General features: G+C 42.4%; 1 protein-coding gene across 2 annotated transcripts in view; it reads left to right on the top strand.

The window, feature by feature from the left end:
- Nucleotides 1-15,141, top strand: part of CEMIP (cell migration inducing hyaluronidase 1) — a 99,653-nt gene that overhangs the window by 54,418 nt on the left and 30,094 nt on the right. For both annotated transcript variants that reach the window (XM_056499932.1, XM_056499931.1), the window contains exons 5-11: nt 175-411; nt 779-958; nt 4,945-5,015; nt 5,711-5,806; nt 6,431-6,552; nt 8,671-8,812; nt 9,648-9,839. In XM_056499932.1, the coding sequence (XP_056355907.1) occupies nt 175-411; nt 779-958; nt 4,945-5,015; nt 5,711-5,806; nt 6,431-6,552; nt 8,671-8,812; nt 9,648-9,839 (1,040 nt within the window). The remainder of the gene's footprint in view (nt 1-174; nt 412-778; nt 959-4,944; nt 5,016-5,710; nt 5,807-6,430; nt 6,553-8,670; nt 8,813-9,647; nt 9,840-15,141) is intronic.

The raw sequence follows: 15,141 nt of genomic DNA, 5'->3' as shown, positions 1-15,141 counted from the left end.
TGGTAGCTGCTACCATTTTTAAAATAATTTATTTTCTGTAAAACGTGGGCAGCTCTTGATTCTTGGAGTAGCTGAAATCATGAGTCTTCTCACCCTGGGTCACAGGAGCACAAGGAGAGAGGTTCCTTGACTCAGACACAAACCCAAAGCTGCTCCCTTTCCTCCCTGCTCCAGAGCGGATGACGGCAGCCAGCCAAACCCCTACTTTGGGCAGAAGTACATTGGAGTCAGCAAAGGTGGCACTCTGGAGATCCATGGAAAGAAAAAGCTGTCCTGGACTTTCCTAAACAAGACTCTTCATCCTGGTGGCATGGAAGAAGGTGGCTATTACTTTGAGAGGAGCTGGGGCCACCGGGGTGTCATTGTCCACGTCATTGACCCAAGGACGGGGGCAGTTGTGCACTCGGACCGGTGAGTGACCTGCTGCTGCCTGGCTGGGAGGGTCTTTGGAACAGGCTGGGGCAGCAGCTCAGCAAGCTCAAACACACACACATTTCAGCATCCTGCTCAAATGGGTGTTATTGAACATCTGTACAATTTCTGCCAGACCAGCAATCTCCAAAACCACAGACTGAGCAGTGCTGTACCTCGCATTTGTTAAATTGAGTTTAATCAATTTGGCTTAACAGAACCCCCTAACACCCCCTGCTAGACAAGTGCTTTTGCAGCAGGGTAACATTACAGTGAGCAATACCAAAGAGCACTTTCTTTATAGTACTTGCTTGAGGATGAGGTGATCACTGCAGTAAATGTTTATGGGTGTTTTTTATCATTTCAGGTTTGATACCTACAGAGCAAAAGAGGAAAGTGTCCGCCTGGCTCAGTATTTGGGTAAAGTTGCAAATGGCATGATCCTGTCGGTCGCAGTGAATGATGAAGGATCCAGAAACTTGGATGACTTGGCCAGGAAAGCAATGACCAAGCTGGGCAGCAAGCATTTCCTCCACCTTGGGTTTAGGTATGTACCAGCCCTGCCAGTTCTCCCAGCACAGAGGCTTTATTATGTTCCTGAGATGTCCAAATAGTTCCACTCTTTCAAAGTCACAAAGTTCTTTCACATGGGAAAAAAAAATTTAAAAAAGAGGGAAGCCTCTCAATGTAGAGTTTTAGCAGTTAATTAGGTAGTTTCAGATGCACTCAGAGTCTATATTGGGTATTTTTATTAGCAGATTGAGGAATAGCATATGAGTCACATTAAAAATTTGGTTTTCCAAGATATTGTTCCCACAGGTTGCTTATTCCAACTTATTTTCAAGCCATCCCCCAAAGATTGAAGAAGCATATTTATACATACACAGAGGATTAGATGGGCTGAGAGTTAAGGAGGGTACAATAATTGCTGTGCAGCCCTGGCTACACACACACATACACACTCACAGCACATTGCTCAGCTTGTCCAGTACAGGTCTGGGGACTTGTGCAGCACAGAAATTTAGCAAACACAGATTTATGGTGTGGACTGTAAATATTTCTGTGGCCAAAACAGTGTCTGTGTTGGCACACACACTGTTGAGAATACTTGCTATTTACCCAACTGTAGCCATTATATTTTTTGTGTTTATCTGAATTTATGTAGGCTTTTTTTTATGAGGCACTAAGAGGGTGTCTGCAGAACACACACACACACACACACACACACAGAATCTGCCTTGTAGGGAGAAGTGCTACAATACAGCAGTTTGTGGAAAGAGACATCTGTCAGCTGGGCACACACAGATGGAGCAAGATCTGGGGTGGTTGATGAAGAGGTTGTGTCACATGTTACAGGGGCTCCTGGGCACCAGACAACACATTTCAAAGAATCAACAAGGAGGGCAGAAATGGTCTCCAAAACCAGGTTATCTCCTTCAGTGCAATTCTTGCTCTCAAATCTAGACCCCATATTAGAGCCCAGCAGCCTGCTGTTTTTTTTTTTTCTTTTTTTTTTTCCAAATGCTGGAATTAGGGAAACAGAACATGACTTTTGAACATTATGCATTTTTTCCCCCGACTGTGCTACAGGAAGGAATTGATCGTTTTTGCATATGCTTATAAAAGTAAAATGCACTTGATTTTTTTATGCTGCTGTGGTGTTCTAATGCAAGCTTCTCATCATTTTGCCATCAATGTTTACAAATTAAAAACCACAGAAATTCATCCATGGAAGTGTGGCTTTCAGTGTTGCTATTGTTTGCAGTCAAGAGGCTAATCCTTGCCATGTTGTTATCTGAAATACCACAAAATTGCATTCCATGAATTATAGAGACAGGTGGATAAATAATGAAGTAGTAATTGGTCAACACTGTCTTCCACCAGCATTCTGGTGTGTGGAAAAATATCTGGTGCATTATTGAAAAGAACATGTTTTTAGGAGTGTTCTCAGAGTTTGAGTTCATCAATTCTCAAAAGCCACACTGTCTGGATGGCAGCTGGGGCCAGACTTAGAAAGGCAATTTGATGGCACAGTGCAACACAGGCAGCTTCAGGTGTATCCAAGCTTTTCCTCTAAAGCAAATTGAACTTCCACTTCAGTGCAACAAGATTTAGACACAGTGCTTTATGTTTCAGACACATCTATAACTAGAATAAGGATGTATGCACTTGACAGGTGCTTTTTGAAAATTTTTTTAAGTGTCTTAGGAAAAAAAATGTTTGGAATGAGAAAATCACACACACAGGTACACATTTTACCCTCCGTGGCCAAGGCAGGCTCTGGCTGAGGAGAGCAGATGGGTTTTCCTTTCTAACACTCCTGTCACCACTCACTGCCCAGCACTGGGGTTTGCTGGCTGGTCCTGCTGAATCCTGGCTGTCAAACCTGCTCAGCTGATGATGGCTGGGGCTGGCCACGGGCATCCCTGAGAGAATGAGAGTGTAAACCCCAGGCTTAGGAAATTTCTTCTTGGAATTTTGTGAGGTGCCACTTGAGTCAGGCTATGCAGTCATAGATTGTGCTGGTTTCTGGCTGGGGTTAATGGGTAAATTCCTGTCCATCTCCAGTTGCTCCAAATTAAACCAGATTGTAAAGTTGTGCTACTCCCCCTTGCTGCAGCAGAGCTGATGCACAATGCTGATTTATTCAGAAATTTTCTGTGCTCCTGGAATCTCTTTGAATTGCCTATTTGCTGAGTTCAGAACATCAGGAATGAAAAGAAAATCTTGCATTCCTCTCCTATTGTTTTCTTTCTGAAAAGTATTTAGTCTTTCAGTGTGAGCCATTTTTTCCCCCTTTTACTAATAAATGAAGAGAAAGCCTTTCTGCACTTGATGACACTTTGGAATTCCACACAAATATCTCCTGTTTGGCTCTGGACTCCCTGGTCTCTTCATTTCATACAGCCCAAACACATTGCATGTGTCCTTATGTGTCAGGGTTGAACGACTTTAAAACTATTTTTAGTGGTAAAATAACTGGGAGAAACAAGTATTTTAACACATGAAACGGGGCCAGGCCTTGAGTTGCAGAAGTGAATAGTTCCTTATTCTTTAAATTATTTTCAAGATTATTTTTGAGGCATGGTAATTTTTTGTCATTTGTTTCGAATTTGTTTTGCCAAAATAATAATAATAATAATAATAATAATAATAATAATAATAATAATAATAATAATAATAATAATAATAATATTTAAAAAAAAAAAAGTAAAAAAAAAAGTTGATTGCTGAGTGATAAAGTGTCCTTCCTGCTCCCATCCCCCTTCTCTCCCTGGATGGAGATCACAGCCTGTCAGTGCCTTTGGCAATTGGCACGCAGGCAGATTTTCCAGCAGGAGCATCTGGCTGGCTGGCAGGCTCCCCAGGCAGCAGTGCTGGCAGCTTGCACTGAGCCTGGCCAGGGCTGGGGCTGGGGACACGCTGCTGGGACAGTGTCCCCCCCCCTGGGGCCATGGCACAGCCAGGGCTCACCTGAGCCTGCCCTGCTGCCCCAGAGCAGCAAAGCCCAGCAAAGCCCAGCTCTGGTTTGGGTGTGCTTTAGTGGCCCTCTGCCAATGTCTGTGTGTGTTTTATTCTGGAGCTCCAAACCAGAGTGGTTTGGAACTTTGTTTGAACCAATGTAAGGTGACCTGCAGGACTCCTGATGCAATTGAAATGAGCAGATATTTACAACTATAGAGACATGACCTAATCCATGGGAGCTCTTGCTAAAATCAGGACAGTCTCCCTACCACCCTAAAAGTATATTTTTTATTCCCTTAGTCATTAAAAGCCTGAACTACTTCTCTTTAAAGATAAAAATCCTCCCTGACCCCTACTAATTGGGTTCACCCTCAAGGTTGGGAGGCACTTTAGCTCCTATCTCCATTTCTCATCCAGGTGGGCACTCCAGGGTGGCTGAAAGCCACTGAGCCTACTTGATCAATGCCCATCAGATGGTAATGAACTGAATTCTGACATGGGATCAGATTTGAATAGACAATTCAGAGCCATAAACCTTTATCCTTGTTCAGTGTTCAAAGAAGGAAACTAGATATGCAGAGACTGTCTGAGCATTTTTAATTGTCCTTTGCCAGCCAGTTTGTCTATTACAAATTCTCATGGGTCACTCCAAAGACAATTATCACACACAAGGTTTCAGCATGAGCTAAATTTATTTAAGCAGAAGTGGTTTCTTTTCATATTATTCAGTGTATAAATATACACACAAGATTTATTTGAAGGCTCCCCAAGGAGGTGCCAGTGTCTTTTGGGTCTGTCATACACAAGTTTCTTTAAACATTCATTTAATAAACAAACACACTTGTTAAAGGCATGTTGTAAGTGGATATTTGTCTTCAAATTTTCTTCTCTTCTGATATATTTACTGAAGAAATATAGAGTGTTAAGATAATTTTAATTATGCTGCCTATGACACTAATCTTACTGTTTCGAATGTGGTGCCTCTGAGAAATTTAAGAACATTGGGCTATAAGAAATATGCATCTCATACTTGACATAACTTGATCATTTCTCATTTTCATTTTCCAGGCACCCATGGAGTTTTATTACCATTAAAGGAAATCCCTCCTCTTCTGTTGAAGACCACATTGAATATCAAGGTATTTAATGCACAAAATGCTGTCTTGATGTGTTCTCTGAAAGTTACTGGAGTTATAGCTGAGATTAATTTGGTCAATAGTGTTTTTACTTCCCACTGCATTACATTGAAGCTATGAGGAATTGATGGTTTGACATATTTAATTGAATGCTCTCTTTATATATTGCTTCTTCCCACTAATGCATCTGAAGCAGCTGAGTGAGGGACAGCTTAGGTTATCCAAACCTTTAGATAAAAGGTGAGATCCTGCACCAGTGTAAATCTGTAACTTCCCTGAGCTCAGACATTGCCTCTCTTAAGACACAAATCTGTGGAACAGATCCAGTTCACATCAGCTGAAAATTTAATCAGTGTCTCCTGAATTAGCATCCTCAAATCCTCCTGTGAAACCATTTTCTTGCAAGCTGAACACAGTAGAGTCTCTGTCTTCTCATTAATTGTGGACTTTATCCTCTCTTGATTTTAGAAGATTTTTCTTCCTCGTTATCCATGCAGTTACAAAAGTATCTGAAGCCTCATTGCAAGATTAGTAAATTTTTCTGGAAGTTGTTGCAAGGCTAATTTTAAATAATGCAGTCAAAAAATGCAAATATGCACAGAGACAATTACATTTTCAGTTCTTACTCTTATCAATTGCATTCAATGATTTCACCAATTGATTTCAATACTTTTACCAATGTTTTGGTTTTTAAACAGGTCACAAAGGGTCAGCTGTGGCCAAAGTATTCAAACTATTCAAAGCTGAGAATGGAGAACATTTTAACGTCTCTTCAACGAGCGAGTGGGTTCAAGGTAAGGGCTCTGGGATCTACTTCACTCAGTGGCAGACAGTGACAAATAGGGTGAATCATCCTTTTTCCTGCAATCCTTTTCCATTTGGGAAGAGTGGACTTGCTAGCTGCTATTTATGTCATTATTAACCCAATTAATGAGCTCACAGATTCTTCCCCCAGTTGACTCTAGGACCCTCTGAATAACTGAGATCCTTTCTCCTTTTCTGCACTGGGTATGAAATTCCATCTCCTGTGGGCTCAGGGATCACACACAACCTCTTCTTTTCACTGCACAGTCATCCTGTCCATGTTTCAGACAACACACAGAAGCTGGTGCAACTTGATCTGAAGATCAGAAGGCAGCTAAGGTGGACACAGATCCAAAACCTGTATCTATTAATAATGCTTACAGTGCACAGGCCAGTTATGAAGCTGTTAATAACTCTGCTCTCCCTTGGCTGGTTGCACTTCACAGCATCATTAAAAGCATCATCCTGACAGACTGGCAGGAAGAGGCACGAATCAGATCATCAGTGAGGAAACTTGTGAATGATACCTGAGATCAGATTATGCTTCATGCATTTTTGCTGCATTCATTAAGCTTGACTTTCAAATGACTACACTTGTTTGCACTTGTCTCCAGATGTAGAATGGACAGAGTGGTTTGAGAAGCCTGACAAAGCGAGATCCAAGGACATGGAGAAGCTGTCTGACTTCAAAGCTGCTCATCCTGACAAAATCTGCAGGCAGCCCATTGACATCCAGGTAGGCAGGCTTACCACTCAGTTTAGAGGGGGGGTAAGTCTTCTTTGGACTGACACTGAACCCCCAAATAATTGTGCTTTTCAGTAATGTTTGTTTCTAAATAAAACACACCAATTATTTAACCACTCTACAACATAACCAGCAAGATCCTGTGTACAGTCTTGTATTGTTCTGAGACAAATGTGATAGAACTGAGCTCTTTTCAGTAAATTCTGGCTCCTGGCATGAAAAGGTGTACAGATGGGGTCATGGACAGCACAGATGCTATCGTGAAATATGTGGTTCCCTGCTGGAAAATTAAAAGGAGCAAGCACATGAAAACTTCAAAGGTTTTAATGGTCCTGGAATGGACCCTACCTAAAAAATTAATCACAAAATGTAACAAAATAGTGCAACTACCAGCTGTAGCAGGTTGTCAAAAACATTGGTGAGCTTTCAGCCATTTCTTGGAATCAATTGTTTTACCTCTGTGGAAAGAAATTTAAATTCTGTTTGGAGCTAAGCATTATAATTATATCACCAGGCCAGCATGCTGAGGAGCACCCAGATGCCTTTCTTGACACTGCAAAAAAACTCTTTAAGGACAGAAAAAACCAGCAAGAGATGAGGCTATTTTTTTATATGTTCACCATATACTTTTTATGTCTACCTGCTGAAAATACTATAGCAGAAGCATTGCCTAGGAAAAGACAGTAAAATCCTTCACATCTGTGTGAGGCTGAGCCAGTGGGGCTGTTCTTATTCACAAGAATGTGGCTATTGAAGTAAATGGGAATGCTGACTCCATGAGTGAAAATTTCCAGGGCTAGATGTTATTAAAAAATCTCACTTGAACAGAAAGGAAAAAACTGCCCTATAATTTTCTGCCAGGTCTTACCAAACCACATTCATTTCTGCTTCCTTATACGTGTATTAGAAGTGACAACTTAGTTCAAAACAGGGGTCAGATGTTTTTTATGATACATCCCTTTCTAAAATGTGTGATGAAACAGAAAGAAAAAAGATATTTTTCTGCTCTAGAAACAAACCTTTTCTTTTCCTCTTCTGTGAAATAACTTACTTTTTTTTTTTCCCCATGTATATTACAAATGAGAAATTTTTCAGTTTATCCTGCAGATCTTAGGGCAAATCCTCAGGTAGTGTAATCTGGTGCTGCTCATTGCTTTTATGAAGCTGATTTATAGCAGCTGGCCTGCCCCAGCTCTGGAACATGGGAGAAAATTGCAGATATGATGATAATAACAGCAGCACAGCCCAGCCAGAGGCACATTCCTCCAGCTGACAGTGCTAATCCCACACACAGCAGCAGGGTGGATGCATTAATAAGGAAAGCCTGCATGAGTGAGAATCAGGATCAGACCCTCCATTGAAAGATGCCTTTCCTGCTGGTGCCTTGCCAAAATGCAGGTGGTATTTGGATTCCTCGATGCAATGCACCACATTTTTGTGAAAGGGTCAAGAGAAACACAAGCTCTAGAGACAGAATGTGAAATTTGACATGACCCTGAGACGTTGCCCCAGCAGGAGCACCAGGTTACATATCTCACTGCTTCTTGGCATGATACAGCCTTTTTTCTCAAGGCAGCTCTGCAGGCTGGTACTTGCCTGTGAGAAAAGGCCACTTCTCCTTGTTTCTTTTGGAACAGGCAGCAGCATTGCAGCACCCTCAGGTTTTTTTGGTTTTTTTTGACAGACTGATCCATGCAATGGAGAAATAAAACCCCTACCCCTTTTTCTGCAAGGTTCAGACAGAGCTTGGCCACAAGCAATGGAATGAGCAGAGTGCAGAGGCTTGAAACCAAGAGTTCATCTGGGTGCAAGCATCCCTGTGCAATGTTTCCATCTGCCCTCAAACCAATGGCAGGAGACAAATCCAGGGCACCAAGGCAACTGTTTGTGAAGCCCACAAACTCCTCCCAAAGCAGCCTGTGGTCTCAGCACAGACAGGGAGGAAGGCGGGCACCCAGGCAGTGGCTGCAGAGCAGTCACAGGGGTTTGTCAGGCAGTGGCTGTGCCATCACCAAAACAAACCAAGGCCTCTTCTGATGGCTCAGATGTTTTGGTGAAATGCCCTCACCTCACAGCAGCACCTGAGCTGTATTTCCATCCTTGTTCCAGGCAGTGACACTCGATGGAGCAGATCTAACCACCGAGGTTTTCTACAAGGGCGGCCACGATTACCAATTCCTGTGCCACGGCAAGCACCAGACAGGAGAGGGCTGCCACAACTACAGAGTGAGGTTCCTGTGTGGCAAATCTGGTATGTGCCCCATCACTGACAGCCAAACAGAGAACAACAGAAATCCTGTCCACCCATGACTGGCTCCTTCGTGGTGCCAGAACAACTTCTGTGATTTTTCCAAGCTAAAGATTTGGCTGGGCTGTGGACACAAAGTCAGATAGAATGGCTGAAGATTTATCTCAGGAAAAATTCCTGAGCACTAACAGAAGCAGCAGGGTGGTTTTTCAAATACCCAGCAAGGCTGTGGGAAATATTCGGCAAGTTCTTTCCTGTAAATTCCTTGTCTTTTGCAAAAACATTTCAGGATGACGTAGGAGTAGTCAATCAGAACGTGTGAAGACAACAGGGTTTGAAACCTAAACTTCATTTTTGCAGTTCATCATTCCAACACTGCTGTCCCTAACCTGGTCATAAGACAGGCCATTAGGATTTTTGGTGCTGGCAGGAAAAGAAAGGTGGCAGGCTGTTGTTTTGCTGGAAAAAACCATCATTTGGTTAAAGACCACTTGGCTGCTGTAAACAGCAGCACCCAGCGCCCACAAGAGCTGCTGCTAAGTGGGTGTGGTGAGAATGAGCCACTAAGAGCTACATTTAAATTTATCCTGGGGTTAGTGGAAAATCCACCTGCCTGCAACTAAAGAAAAATGCTTTCCTGTTTTCTTGCTTGCCAAGCCAAAGCCAGTTAAAAACATGTTTGGAGGAGTTAACTTTTTTTTTTTCTTTTTAATATGAGAAAACCATAGTTTTTGGTGGCACTCCAAGGAGGGGGGTGGGGAGATGAAAAAAAAGATGGAGCAAGTTTTTTTCTGGTAAGACTGACTGAATTCTCCACCCTTGCACGTTGGGTTTTCAGTGAAGCCAAAGCTCACGGTAACTGTTGACACCAACGTGAACAGCACGATCCTGAACCTGGCGGATGATGTGAGCTCCTGGGAGCCTGGGGACAGGCTGGTGGTGGCAAGCACTGACTACTCCATGTACCAGGCAGAGGAGTTCCAGGTGCTGCCCTGCAGAACCTGCAGGCCCACCCAGGTCAAGGTAGCAGGTGAGATGCTTCCTCTTATCACTCTGGGGTTGCTGTTCACAAATCCTGTCGTTTGCACTGAGGTGACTCCAAGATGAATTGGAAAATGCTGAAGTCTTGATGGCTGGTTGTTAGATGCTTTTGGGATACCTAACTTTCATGCTTGAAAACCATCTAAATGGATTTTGATTCCTTTCTGCCTTCTCTTTCCATAGCTGGCTCCATTTTAGTCCCCAAGAACTCTATTGAGTGGGTGAATTTACTTAAGAGGAACAGATAGAGGAACAAGTTATGTATTTGAGATTTTCAATACCTGCATTTGAAATACCACTTCCTAGAAAGCAGATGAGCACAGCTGATGTGAAGAGTGAGCTAGGGCAGGAGCAGACTGTGAGAGACTGTAAGTCTATGAAGTAATTTCCAGCTGGCTGCTTTCCTAAGTTTTATTTAACAAGAACTGTAATCTTACATTTTAGAAATGCTTTTATTTGTACTACTGAAGCTACTGTTTCCCGTTTACTGTGTCTCCAGAGAGTATTGCTTAGAGGTGATGTGTTTACCAAACATTTCTGGTGGCCAGTGATTGGTGCTGAGCCCCTGCACTGGGGAGATGGAGTGGCAGGGTGCTGCCAGAACCAGCCTCAGGAGGAGGACTGGGAGCCTTTGTAGAGCCCCAGCAATTTTCTCTTGTAGGTGACCAGTTCAAATGCAAAACAAATTGCTTTTGATTAATAGATTTGTAGTCCAGTGATTGTGGAATGGCCTCTGGACACCAAATCCAATTAAGAAGCATAACCATGATGAAACACAGACTATTACCAGCACGAGCACAAAACTGAAATCCAGAGTGGGAGATTTAATCTTCACTTGAGTCTGTGAAGTTGTCTTTCCCTCCCAGAACCTTGTTTTGGCACACTGATAAGCAGAGCATGGAAATAGCACATGAACTGCCCCTTATCTAAATAGATGAGGATTTTTTTTGCTTCTATAATTTACAAAAGCAAACCTTATTTTACAGTGTAAAAGTCTGTAGTGGATGAGGCTGCCTTTCAGAGGCAGCATCTGCCTGGTGGTAAATCATGCCTATGACTTTATCTTTGCTTGCACATGGCTGTTGCTGTAGGCAGAGGTCCTGTCTGTATTTACAGTAAGACCTTTCTGAGAAATCATGGGGGCATTTGGAACATCCAATGCACCAGGGAGTTCACTCAGTTCTCTGAAATGAACCACTTCCACACTATCTCTGATGCAACTTCTTCTGGAAGGTACCAATACACTTCCTTTGGCAGCTGCCTCCCCACAGAGCTTTGGCCACTCATTGTTGGAGATGTGCATTAGGCCAAGAAAAATGTTATTCACAGTCTGAATGTATCACAGTCTTATGACTTCAAATGTCTAGTGCTTTCAAAGAAGACACATTTCCAAGCTGATTATTTTTCTTGAGCAACTTTTGAGCTGTTGGACTCAGGCTGGTATGATACAAGTCACATCATGAAGATGGTCCTGGAAGATTGCCAGTAAAAATAAAAATGATGTAGGAGTCTTGGGCTTCCCATAATCTAATGGATCTGTGGAATTCCTGTACTAACTTCCATCTTCTGCAGCAGTGACAGCTAGGTTTAAGGAAACAAATAATGGGTTAAAAACAACAAAAAATTAATGTGAATTTCAAGTAAAGAAGCAGTGGAAACACTTGTTAAAGCAATTGTGCTCTTGGTCTCCAATTGCTCTTTAGGAGATTTAGGACATTCCTTTTATTACCACAAATGACATGAACACCAGGGCCAAAGTCTCTCCTTTCTTATATCCAGGCAACTCTATTGACGTCAATGGGATTTCACTGATTATATAAATCAAGGCAAAATCTAGTCCAGTTATAAAAATCACTTCCAACTTTCTTGTAACAAAAACACATTCACACTAGAAAACAAAGTAATCTGCCTGAATCTAGGTTCAGTGCAGATGAAATGAAACCTGGCAAGGCTGAGGTGTCCCCTGTCTGTGGGAGCCAGGAGGTCCCTGAGCTGCCCTGTGCCATGGAGGTAATTCCAAAATAAGGATCATTAGTGGCCCCTGGTCTCAGCACAGGTGAGCAGCCCTGGCCCTGTGTGCTTGGGCCAGGTTGTAATTGGGTGGAGAAGAACATTCATCATAAATGTCTGCCTGCCCTTTGCTATGGAGGTGGGCAAGATTGCTTTGCTCCTTCTGAGAAAAGCCTTCCACATATATATTTATACACAGGATCCCAGAGGGATGTCATTTGTAATAAGTGAAAAGGCTTAATTTTCCTAAGAGGTTTAGTCTAGCAGCTGAGAACTCCAAAAGTTTACTCTTTGAAAGACAAATGATAAAACCATTCCTAGCCATGATGATTTATTTCTCTTTTAATCTTTTTTTTTTTCCTTTCTATTTATTTTTAAAATGAAACCTAAATGTCAGATCTGAGCTACTTAAGAGTCTCTGTTATAAAAAAGGAAGAAAACCTCTGCTTTGTGGACAGCCAGTATGGTGTGGCAGCCACTTGGCATACCAAGATTTAATATAATTTATGCTCTCATAGTTTAATAGTATTTTAATAGACATGGTTTAGCATATTGTGCCAAATAAGTCAAACTCATTAGTTAGCTCATGTCCTATTTAAATTTGATACTTCCTGCTGAAACTCATACTTTCTTTACTGGCTAGAAATGGATTGATTGGAGCTTTTCAAAAGAACTTAAGGGAGTTAATACTCAATTGCCATGAGGTTCTAGGAGGATTTAGTAATTTAACTATGGACATCTGCAAATCTCAGTGTTGAAAGTGAGGGAGGGCACACAGGCTCTGATCTTTTGCACTCTTTTGCTGGCTCTGATGTAAAATCTGTGGCTCCCATGGGTAAGTGTGGTTTGCATGGGGACCCAGATCTGCAGGTCCTGCTCCCTGTAATTGGTCACTCACTTAAATGGAACTTTTTCCTCCACTTGCTTTCTTTGTTTAACTTTTTTTTTTTTTTTTTTGCTTGTCTTTTTTTGTGCCTAGATTATTTTCACTGTGGGAACAGATTAAAACTGTTTGATCTTCCAGCTTCACAAGTTTTGGGGAGGGACAACAGTGCAGGGCAAAGGGAGGGAGGAGGGAGGGAGGAAGGAAGGAAGGGTTGTGTTGTTATGATAGAACTGGATAGTAGAAAAGATCAAGTATTTTGTCTAGTTTCCCTGGGAAACAAGTCTTATCTTCATCTTGGTTGCTCTGTATGAAGTTTCTACTAATGCTGATAAGTTTCACCATGGAACAGAAATGATGAAATGCTCTTTTGTGCTCCTATATGCTCTTGATAAAGGATGAAAAAACGATTCGTGCCTGGCATAATTGCTCCAATTATCCCACATGCTGGTGAATCTATGAATTCAAGCACACATCTCTTAAATCCTGCTTATTGGGTTGCAAATATTAGAGAGATAAGGAGTTTACTATGATCTTGTTCATGCAGAGAACTTTGAATTAAAAGTATAAATACAAAGTTGTCTCACAAATTCACAGCCTGTGTCAGCATTCTTCTGGTGCTGTAAGGATGGGAGAATTAACTCCACTTCAAAATTCAGATATTTTTGGAGATTTAGGATGTTCTGTTAAGAAGTTGGCATCATTTTGGCTGGAACTTGCCAAAAGCTCTTTTTTTAAGACAGCCCTGGTGCTTGAGGGCAGGGCAGGAAATTTTGTGAAATGGTCCTTTCTAACAGCCTTTCAGAGCTCCTGCTACCTTTGGGCATTGCCTGGGAGCTGAGCTGACAGAATTTCATTCAGGTTTACACAGAAGTTCATAAGGGTAATGTTTGTGCCTGATTGCTGTATCTCTGTTTGCTGAAAACTTCATTTTCTATGTGAAAGTGATGGATTGGAGGAATATTTGTTGATTAGGACATCAGACTGTACTGTGGGACTCAAGGAGCCAGCTCACCCAAACCATGCTGTGCCTTAGGGATGCAACAGCAAACCCCATGAAGATAATTCAGAATAATGAGAATTTGAAAGATGCCAGCATGAACATTTGTTTGTTATTAAATATAAGCAACGGGGGCATTACTACCATGGATGACAAGTGCTTGGCAAAAATGATAAATCTGTCAGATCTGGGCTGGCATCTGCAATGAGTTGGACTGACTTTAAAGATGCCATGAAGGATTCACTGTCACTGGTTGGGTTGAACAACATGATAAATTGTGTTTAGCATTTCCCTTAAAAACTTGATTAGAAAACATCAAAAGACCATGAGACACTGGGTCTTATCCCAAAGGAGAATAAAAGACTCTTTAGAGAAAATAAAAGACTCTTTAGAGAAAATCTCCAGGAGAATCTCAGCTTTACTTTATCTTCACCAAATCCAGACCTTCAAGTGCTGGTTTCACTTCTCAAAGGGAGATTTAGCAGCTTGGGCCTTTTAGAGACAAGGGATTTAGGAATGCATGAGTGTACCTGGGAGGGTTTTCTGAGAGATCTGAGCACTCTTCCACATTTGCAGCAGCTGAAATAGTTTGAAAATCCCACCCTTCCCAGGTCTGATAAGGCCCAGGTTTTATGGCTGGATTCACATGTGGCAGGTTTTCCTTTGTACCATTTGGAGAAACTCTGCTTTGAATTGCTTTGTTGACATATGCATGCCCTTGATGAGTGGATCATCTATATTTATTTTAATGTATATTTCCTTTTAATAATTACCTTGTCCTTATCAACAACTGGCTTCAGTAGTCACTGTCTTGAGTAATAAGCATGGAAAGGTGCTCACATTTTGCTGAATCAAGACTTCCACCAGACAAGCCCACACACTGAGGAAGTTTCCCCTGTGAATTGACATTGTGCTGACTGGAGGCACTGCAGTGACACAGCAGCAGCAAAGCCAGGGAGGTTTTTAGTCCATCACACGGGTCTGTTGTGGGGAGATGTGATCTGTGTCCTTGCAAGGCTGTGCTTGGTTTAGATTACAGCATGGCACAAGCCTGGCAGGGCAGTCTCTATCCAGGAGAGATGCAGCAAACCCCAGCCCAGGAGGAGGTGAATCAGTGACCTCAGGGCTTGTTAGTGGTTGGGAAATCACAGCACTGCCTTTGATGCTGAAGCAGCAACACATTCCTCCCACTGTCAAACACAGGGCTGCCTTTTCAGCATCACTGCAGTGCCCATTTGCAGCCCCTGGCTGGGGCTTGCCCGTGGTCAGTGCCCTGGGTCTCAGATGTCACTGGCAAGGCTCCCTGTGCCAGCTGTGAGCAGACTTGTGGCTCTGCAGAGTGAGACCTGCCAGCCCCGTGTGAGCTCCCTGAACCCACCACAGGGCAGACTCTCCTGT

Source organism: Oenanthe melanoleuca, chromosome 10 (genome assembly GCF_029582105.1).
Source record: "Oenanthe melanoleuca isolate GR-GAL-2019-014 chromosome 10, OMel1.0, whole genome shotgun sequence".
NCBI classification, from domain to species: domain Eukaryota; kingdom Metazoa; phylum Chordata; class Aves; order Passeriformes; family Muscicapidae; genus Oenanthe; species Oenanthe melanoleuca.
Note: the sequence above shows the minus strand (reverse complement) of the source record. Positions and strands in the feature narration are given on the sequence as shown.